The sequence below is a fragment of the Peromyscus maniculatus genome, chromosome 10 (assembly GCF_049852395.1).
Source record: "Peromyscus maniculatus bairdii isolate BWxNUB_F1_BW_parent chromosome 10, HU_Pman_BW_mat_3.1, whole genome shotgun sequence".
NCBI lineage: Eukaryota > Metazoa > Chordata > Mammalia > Rodentia > Cricetidae > Peromyscus > Peromyscus maniculatus.
The window spans coordinates 10,009,733-10,018,934 of record NC_134861.1 but is presented as its reverse complement, the minus strand read 5'-3'; the positions used below and the strand labels follow the sequence as shown (position 1 = coordinate 10,018,934).

General features: G+C 58.9%; 1 protein-coding gene across 1 annotated transcript; it reads left to right on the top strand.

The window, feature by feature from the left end:
* Nucleotides 1-343: 343 nt before the first annotated feature.
* Nacad (NAC alpha domain containing) lies at nt 344-8,757 on the top strand. The gene is made up of 8 exons (XM_006973057.4): nt 344-831; nt 3,405-7,322; nt 7,443-7,552; nt 7,633-7,704; nt 7,926-8,072; nt 8,177-8,320; nt 8,453-8,575; nt 8,666-8,757. The coding sequence occupies exons 1-8, from the start codon at nt 765-767 to the stop codon at nt 8,678-8,680; spliced, it is 4,596 nt and encodes a 1,531-aa protein (XP_006973119.3). The 5' UTR covers nt 344-764; the 3' UTR covers nt 8,681-8,757.
* The last annotated feature ends 445 nt before the right edge of the window (nt 8,758-9,202 follow it).

Genomic DNA, 9,202 nt, shown 5'->3' with positions numbered 1-9,202 from the left:
GGCACAGGCCCTGCCGGGAATAGAGTGAGGTATCTTTCTTCCCTGGCCCAGAGATCTGAAGGGTGAAGGAAAAAAAGCCGATTGCCGAGCTAGAACTCAAAGATCCAGCTCACCCAGGAGCTTGTCTGGAGCCCCTTTCCCTGGCGCACTCATCTCCATCTCCCGTTGCCACAGAGACAGGAGGTGGTTGCTATGGAGACTGACTGCCACGACCAGCCAATCCCGAGCTGCTGTTTCAGCTCATCCTGGTGCCTGAGGGTAACTCCTTCCCTGTACTCCCTGCGCCCTCTATCCAATCATTGAGTGATAGGTTGGGCCATCATTCATTAAAGTGGCCCTGCCCACTCTACAAAATACATAGCTATCTCCCCAGATTAACCCGCACCCCTGGTTCTGGCGACACCATTTGCCTCTTTCCAGCTAAGAGGCGATGTCACCTTGGGAGGAGCCCTGACTCCAAGCGGCCCCTTAGATACTGCGGGAAAGGCGGGGCAGGGCGCAGCCTTCCGGCCCTAGACTCGGCAGTGGAAGAGAGGGTTTGGGATGGACGTGGGGAACGAGCGCCCTCCCTCCGGCTCTCCGCAGTGCCTGGCGCGGCAGCGCACGCTCACTAGGCTTGATAGGCGGGCGGGGCAGCGCTGACGTCATCCACGCTCCCCCCCCCCCCCCCAGGCAGAGGGGCGGTGGCCGAGCTGGCTACTCCGAGCGCATTGACGGACAGAGGGACAGAGAGACAGGGGGACCGGCAGGCACGCGTCCAGGCCATGCCAGGGGAGGCTGCGCGCGCTGAATTGCCGCTGCCTGAGGCAGGAGGGCCAGGATCCCGCACAGGTGAGACCGCGGCGGATCTCCTTTCTGGCCCAATACCTTTCTCTCTCTTTATCTCTCAGCCTCCTAACAGTCCCCTCCCCTGTCTTTCCAGACCGGTTCTTCCCTCCACATTGCATCCTTCCCCCACTCCCCACCCTCAGGATTTCATGAAAGCCTGGAGGCCGCAGACAGCATCCTCCAAGCCTGAAGCTATGAAGGGCAGTGTCTTGGCCTTTCACTCGGGCTGGAGGTGGGGGAGCCTGTTCTTTGGACCAATACTCATTTACTTGGGCCTCTGTGCTGCATCGCGTTTCTTTTGTTCACGGAGAGCTGCAGGGCTCCAGGACGACGGTGGGGTGGCAGATTTGGAAGCAGGAGGCCCAGAGGGTCCCTGCAGGCTCATCCTTTAACCACCAGAGGGTCCTTAGAGGTACCTTGAGTGCCCAGGGCAGCAAGCGGCTAGACTTAGAAAGGAGGTGTAGGACCAATGGGATCTGGGAGCCCAGCCAGAGGACACTGGCAGAGCTGGGTCTGGGAGGTGGGGTCCTGGGAAGGTGTCGTGGCCAGCAGTGGTCTTAATATGTAGACCTTGGAGAAAGAGGGACATTAAATGTTGGTAAAGCCAGTCCACTTGCAGGCCTGAGGGTACTCTTAAGCTTGAATGGTTCCTGCTGGAGATGGGCTGTGTGTAGATTGGGCAAAGCCAAGGGCACCTTGCTGTGTGCAAGAAGTCATCTGGGGACAGGATGGGCAAGAATGGGAATGGTACCAGTGCTGGGCCAGGGGCCTGACTTAGAGCTAACACAGATGTCACCCTACTCTTGTTGGGGAACAGACAATCCAGGCTGGGACTCCCCAGACCCAAAGTGATAAACTGGTTCCTTTCTGGCTTGTTTGGTGACCTTGAATGAGTCACAAAACAAACAACAACAAAAATCCCCCCCCACACAACTTTGTCCCTTTATTTCCATTTTAACCTTGGCCCAGTTCTGCCCTGAGGCCACACTAAGAAGAAGAGATGGCAAGAGCCCGACTTGGGGACAGCCAGTGATAGCTACTAGCCACACCCACTTCCAGTGCCAGGTGTCCCTCAAGGGACCTGCAGGGTCCCCCTCCCTTTCCTGTCAGGACCCCTGGCTGCCCTAGTAGCCCAGCTGCAGGCCAACGAGTCCAGCTAGTGTCCAAGAGCCCAGTGCCCCGACACCGCTGGGAGCAGATCTCGGGGGAGGTGGCTGTCTCCTCTCATCCTAGGTGCGATCTGCTCAGTAGCTGAGAAAGACAAAGCCACGGTGCAGGCGATGTTGCCCTGTCACCAGTGAGCATGGCAGAGCCAGCAGCATTGGCTGTGTGCCCGCCAGAGCGGCAGGCCGCTAGGCACTGCCCCTCCCCCTCTTGTGCAGGACCTGGCCTGGGCTCTGGGGACAGGAGAAAGGGCTTTAAGTGGATACTTCAAAGAGATGTGTGTTTGGCCATGGTCCAGGTGAGGGAGGCGCTGTTACAGGGTCATTAAAAATGAGACTTAAAAAACGATGCTTTGAGCACTCAGAGAACACTTAAACGGTTAAAGGCCCCAGGACTCAGAGTGCATGTGCCCAGTGCCCTCAGTGGTGACATGCAGGTCAGCAAGAAGCAAGCCAGCAAGAGCCAGAGACATAGGAGGCAGTATGGGGCTCTGCCATCTGGAGAACTTGGTTTGCTACCTTCCTAAGTTCTGAAGTACTTTCTGATCCACGGGGCATCACGGCACAGGCATGTGTTTGTGGTGTGGCACGTCGGCTGAGGGCAATGCAGCCCAGGAGCACCCGTGCCTGAAGAGACCTAGAGACAGACCCCAAGGCAGGCCAGGAGCTCCCAGTATGGTGAGGGATCTGTTCCCCTGAGTGGCTGCCACCATGGAGAGGACGTGGCCAGCCTTCCCTCAGCTGTCCTGTTCCCATTTGGCACCCTGATCACCAACATCCCCCACCTTTTGAGCAGGATGCTGCAATTCAGACTCTGTGAGATAGGTCTGCCTCCATTCTCCAGAAACTTAGCTACATGCAGGGCCATGCGGGGAGCTCTGGGGAACCTGAGGCTGGCCTTGAGTATTGGCAACAAGGGTAGGAGATGGGCTAGAGGCGAAACTTCCTGCTTTACAGTAGACCTGGAATGTTCCAGAGCTGTCGTGTGGGACCCCTGCCCTTGTCACAGGAAGGAGCTGGCATTGTCCAGTGGGTTCTCGTAGCCCTGTTCCTGCCAAGCCCAGGTGAACCAAGCTGAAATAGCAAGCCGGATTCTGAACAGAGACGACTGCTAATTGTACCTTTGCTGAAGTGTCCCCAAGAAAAGCCTGGGTTTCTAATACACAGCCCTCCTCATGACTCCCCTTCCTATAAAGCCTGTCAGCAGCTGCCTGCTTGGCTGAAATGCCTGGAAATTCTTCCTCAAGTACACTTAGCCTACAGGTCACTCTCTTCTCCGCCCTCTCCCCTGACCAGCCCTCCTCCGAAACTGTATCCATGAAAACCTGCCCCTGTCCCATGTTCAGCTCTTCACCTGGCCTGGCCCTGAGGCGTGTCCTGTAGGCATCTCATGTCCTTTTTCTGTCTCCACAGATCTCTCATGTGACGCAGCCATTGCCACCATCCTTAAAGGGGACCAACGGGAGCCCCATGCCCTGACCCCGGGGCCTAGCCCTCTGGCCCTCACATTCCTGTCCAGCAAGCCAGGTGCCCGGCCCCAACCTGAGGGAGCCAGCTGGGATGCAGGGTCGGGCGGGGCCGCCTCAACCTGGGCGGACCCGGCAGAGGGCGGCCCAAGTCCAGGGGTCCTCCCTGAGGGCCTGCCTCTCCAGCCTTTGCCTGCTGAAGTCCCTCTTCCCACCACCCTGGAGCCCCGCATCGTGATGGGTGAGGAGACGTGCCAGGTCATCCCTTCACCCAGGGCAGCCTGGCCAGTGCTCAGGGACCGGGCGGGTGGGCACATCGCCCTGCACCCACCTCCGGAACTATGTTCTCAGGGTGATTCTCCTGTGCCTTCCCCTCCCCCTGACCTCGATTCCTACTTCACACCCCCCTCCACTCCCACCAAGACCACCTATGCCCTGCTCCCTGACCAGGGGCCCCACGGGGATGCCTGGGACCTGGAGGCCGAGCTGCTGGATGAGTTACTGGACTCCACGCCAGCTTCGCCCTCGGGCTCCTACATCACAGCAGATGGGGGCAGCTGGGCCTCATCACCTTCGTGTTCCCTCAGCCTGCTGGCCCCAGCTGAAGGGCTGGACTTCCCCTCCGACTGGGGCCTCTCCCCATCAGGCTCTGTGGTGGATGAACTGGAGCCACACCCCACAGGCCCTCCGGAGCCTCCCTCCTCGGAGTCTAGCCTCTCAACCGACAGCAGCTCTTCCTGGAGCCAAGAGGGCCATTTCTTTGACCCAGCCTTCTTGGCCAACGACCCAATGATCCCTGCCGCCCTCCTACCCTTCCGGGGTAGCCTCATCTTCCAGGTGGAAGCCGTGGAAGTGACTCCACTGCCCCAAGAGGAGGAGGCAGAAGAGGAGGAGGAGGAGGAAGAGGTAGCTGCTGGTGCTGCCACCCCGGATGGAGACCTGGCTGGAGAGGGTGAGGACAACAGCACATCTGCCTCCTTCCTGCAGTCACTCTCTGATCTGTCCATCATCGAGGGCATGGACGAGGCCTTCGCCTTCCGGGATGACACCTCGGCAGCCTCCTCTGACTCGGACTCAGCTTCCTATGCAGGGGCAGATGACGACAGGCGCTACAGTGGGGAGCCCCATGCCCAGCCCAGTGCCCCGGATACAGAGCAGGAGCCCAGAAGTAGGGCCGCATTTCAGGGGACAGAGTTCACGCCTCGGATTTCAGAGCAAGAGAGCCGTCTTAGCAATAGCCAGGAATCGATTGCAGAAATAGTAGAAGAGGCCCTAGCTTTAGATATAGAGACCGAAGCTACCGTGACTCCTCCCAATCGGCGAGCAGCTCCAGGCTCCCAGGTGGAGGAGGCTACCACAGTAACCCCTAGGGTGGGGAAGGAAGAAGTTGACTCGGTTGCTCAGCAAGCACCCAGGGCACGGCCTCAACCCTGCCAGAAGGGGAGGAGCACTACTTCAGGCTGTAAGCCTGCCACTGCAGAGTCCATTCTAGATCTGCAGGAAGAAGCAAGGCCCACCTTGTGTCCGGTCCTTCCTTGTAACTTGAAGGAAGGAGGCCAGGGCCTTCCCGCTACACTGGAGTATGTAGCTGTGGCTTCAGTGAGGCCCCAGGAGGCTGAGGAAGGTGTTACAATACCCCAGGACTCCCCTAAGCCATTACCCCCATTCTTGCACTATGCAGACCCCTCCTCAGACCCAGAGTCTGTGGCTGTAGTCAGTCTGGGGCTCCAGAGGGATGAGGAATGTGTCATAGCATTGCAGGATGTCCCTGGGGCATCACCTCCACCCCTCCAAAGTACAGATCCCACCTCAGGCCCAGAGTCTAGGGCCATGGCTACATTTGAGTTCCAACATGCTAAGAAAGGTATCACAGAACCCCAGGACTCCCCTGTGACATCATCCTCACCCCTGCAAGGCTCAGATCCCACCCTAGACCCAGAACCTGAGGCTGTGGTCACATTGGGGACCCAGCAGGATGAAGGGATTGTCCCGGTACCCCAGGACTCTCCTATGGCATGTCTACCCCTGCAAGGCTCAGATCCCACCCTAGACCCAGAACCTGAGGCTGTGGTCACATTGGGGGCCCAGCAGGATGAAGGGATTGTCCTGGTAACCCAGGATTCTCCTATGGCATGTCCACCCCTGCAAGGCTCAGATCCCACCCTAGACCCAGAACCTGAGGCCGTGGTCACATTGGGGGCCCAGCAGGATGAAGGGATTGTCCCGGTACCCCAGGACTCTCCTATAGCATCATCCCCACCCCTGCAAGGCTCAGATCCCACCCTAGACCCAGAACCTGAGGCCGTGGTCACATTGGGGGCCCAGCAGGATGAAGGGATTGTCCCGGTACCCCAGGACTCTCCTATGGCATGTCTAGCCCTGCAAGGCTCAGATCCCACCCTAGACCCACAACCTGTGCTTGCTGCCACATCAGGACCACAGCAGGCCGAGGAGGGTGTCACCAAACCCCAGGTGGCCCCAGTAGCATCACATTCACCCCTGCAAAGCTTGGGTTCAACCTCAGACCTCCAACCTGTGGCTGCAGCCACACCAGGGTCCCAGCAGGCTGAAGGCCTGAGTGCTAGAGCTCCCCAGGACACCCCTGTGACGGCACCTCCATCCCTTCCAGATACAGACTGCACCTCAGACCCAGAGCTGATAGTCCAAGACACCTCTCAGACACTGCAGAGAGAAACAGACTATGCCCCAGAGACTAACCCTCCAGCCTCTGGGGTCCATCAGGAATTAGGTGTGGCCTTAGGACCAAAGCCAGTGCCTGAGCAAGATGCAGAGCCCTCTCCAGACTGGGCACCCGCAGCTTCAAACAAAGCTCAACAGAATGGCTCAGAGCCAGCTGTGAAAGCTGACAGCTTCGGGGCTCCGGAAGAGTCACGCCCCACCTTGAGCACAAAGATCTCTGAGCCCACATCTTGTATGGGAGAGAAAGGAGCTGAGAGCATATCTGCACTCAAGCAGAGAGCATGTCTTGAAGCCCGTGAAGGGGTCAAGACCCACTCACCTCAAAGAGAGGCCCCAGGGGGCAAGAACAAGCAGGGTAGAGGCCCCAAACGACCAGGGCAAGGAAATGGGTCCAAGTCAGCATCCCAAGGTGCAGGGGAGACTTCCAAGACACTTTCTGCTGCATGCTCTGAGGTCAGTCAGAAACAGCTGAGCTCAGCTGGGGAGGGGAGGGGCCTGAGCAGCAAGGACACCTTGGGCCCCGGGCTTCCTGTGGCTCTATCTGTACAAGCTAGGCTAGGTTCCTGCTCAGGGTCCCCAGCCAGGACCACATGCACGCTGAGCAGAGTCCACTCTGAAGAGACTTCCAGGTCTGCGGCAGCCTTCCAGCACCTGGAGCCTGTGCTAGGCCTGGGTAATCGAGATCAGCCCCAGATGACCCCAGGTGCCCTTAACCCTTCCCCAGCACGCTCGGCCAGTGGCCTGCCTACCACACCCCAGAATCGATTCCTAGACCCTGACCCTCCTGCTCCCAGTGCCCTTGACAGGGCATCCCAGACATCCCCAGGACCCCCAGCACCCTGCCTGTGCCCCACTCCCCAGAAAGTCTCTGCGGAAGAGGAGGAGCCCCCATCCTCTCGTGGTCTGATGCCTCGGGCAGGAGCCCAGGGAATGGCTGCCATCTCCTCCTCAGGATCCACAAAGCCTCTGGGGGCCCGGCATCGTGTCAGCCTCTCTCCTCATTCCACCCTCAACCCCAAGGCGACCCCCACAGATGCCAAAGACCTGGCTTGCATCATCTCAAGCCCCTGCCAAGTGCCTCCTCCCTCTGGGACCCAGAACCCATCTGGCCCTCGAGGGTTCCTAGCTGGTGAGCAAGAAGAGGATGAGGACAGCCTAGAGGAAGGTAAGGGTATGTGGGGTCAGGGCCTGGGCCAGCTAGACTCCTCCCAGGGAGACACTAGAGGATGGGACTGGAGGGCCCTCTGCAATAGCAAGAGGCCCTCACACCTCACCCCTTCCCCAGACTCACAGAGGGCCCCAGGCTCCGGGCAGCATTCGGACAGCCACGGGGAGTCGTCCGCTGAGCTGGATGAGCAGGATACGCCACCTCAGAAAGTGCAGTGCACAGCACAGGTGCTGGCCCAGAAGGGGGCGGGTCTCTGGACATCGGTACCTCAGGGCCCCACAGATGCTCAGCCTTCATCTTCCTACAGGGCCCCGCGGGCAGCAATGAGGAGACCATTGCCAAAGCCAAGCAAAGCCGCAGTGAGAAGAAGGCTCGAAAGGTCAGCCGAGGGGCCCCCCTAGAGGGCCCTGGGAGAGGACATGTGCACAGGGGAGCACCCTCACCAACGCCCCTCATAGCCTGTGGCCAGTGAAACCCTATCCACGAAAACGGCTTTGAGTCAGATCTAGCAACCCTCACCCCTGAACGCTGGAATGTCCTGAGGGGGTCTTTAACAGAGTCACAGGGAAGGTGGTCTGAATCTCTTGCCTTCCGCCTCAGGCAATGTCGAAACTGGGTTTACGGCAGATTCAGGGAGTCACCAGGATCACCATCCAGAAGTCCAAGAACATCCTGTTTGTCATTGCCAAGCCGGATGTCTTCAAGAGCCCCGCCTCAGACACCTATGTGGTCTTTGGTGAGGCCAAGGTCTGTTATGCTGTCATTGTCACGGCCAAGGCTACGGCCATGCTGCGTTTGGGGGAAAGGCCGGGGAAGTCCAACAGGCCAGTGAGCTCTGTCCTATATTGCAGATCGAGGATCTGTCCCAGCAAGTACACAAAGCTGCAGCAGAGAAGTTCAAGGTGCCCTCCGAGTCCTCAGCCCTGGTCCCCGAGTTGGCACCTGGACCCCGGGTGAGGCCAGAGTGTGAGGAGCAGGAGGAGGAAGACGAGGAGGTGAGGCCTAGAGGATCTGGACGCATGGCTGGGGGCGGGGTTAGGGTAGCATGGGCTTCTCTTCTGCCTGGGCAGCACCCTGCTCAAGGGGACTCCGGCAGCTTCCCCCACCTCCCTGTGTCCCTCCACCAGGTAGAGGAGGCTGGACTTGAACTTCGTGACATTGAGCTGGTGATGGCCCAGGCTAATGTGTCCAGGGCAAAGGCCGTGCGGGCACTGAGGGACAACCACAGTGACATTGTCAATGCCATCATGGTGAGCAACTACCAGCCCCTTCAGCAGCCCGGATGACCCTAGGGAGGTCCCGTAGAAAAAGCCTCTCCTAACCTGACTCTTTCTCTGCAGGAACTGACGATGTAGCTACCGACTGACTGCAAGCTCGGGCCGTCCTGCCTCTCCCCAGCTCTGTTGCCCAATAAATCAGTGTCATATCATCACCCTCTGGAGTGCCCTCAGTTGTGTGGTGTCGTCTCATCAGGACCCTCTGATGTCCCTTCACTGCCCTCTAGTATCCCCTTAGAACCCGGTATTGGTCACTGCCTTGTCATGTTTCTATGTCACCACCATGTCACCGTCACCCTTCAGTGTCCCATCAACCTCCGCCGTTACCCAACTGCCCTCCAGTGTCTCCCCAATGCCCCTGACATCCCCCAGAGTTCCTCCACCCTCTGGCATTCTCTCGGACACAGCTGCAGCGGCATGGCCATGCACGCCCTGTCCTTTCCTCCTGCGGTTCTGGCCACAGAGGTGTGGCTGCCCTGGTCCCTTATTTCCACATACACCCTCCTGCTGGTGTGCACACGGGAACACCAGGACGTAACTGGGCACGGGGTGGACTGCGGCTTGTCTTCAGTGTCCCACACTTCCAGGAGAGAATTAGCT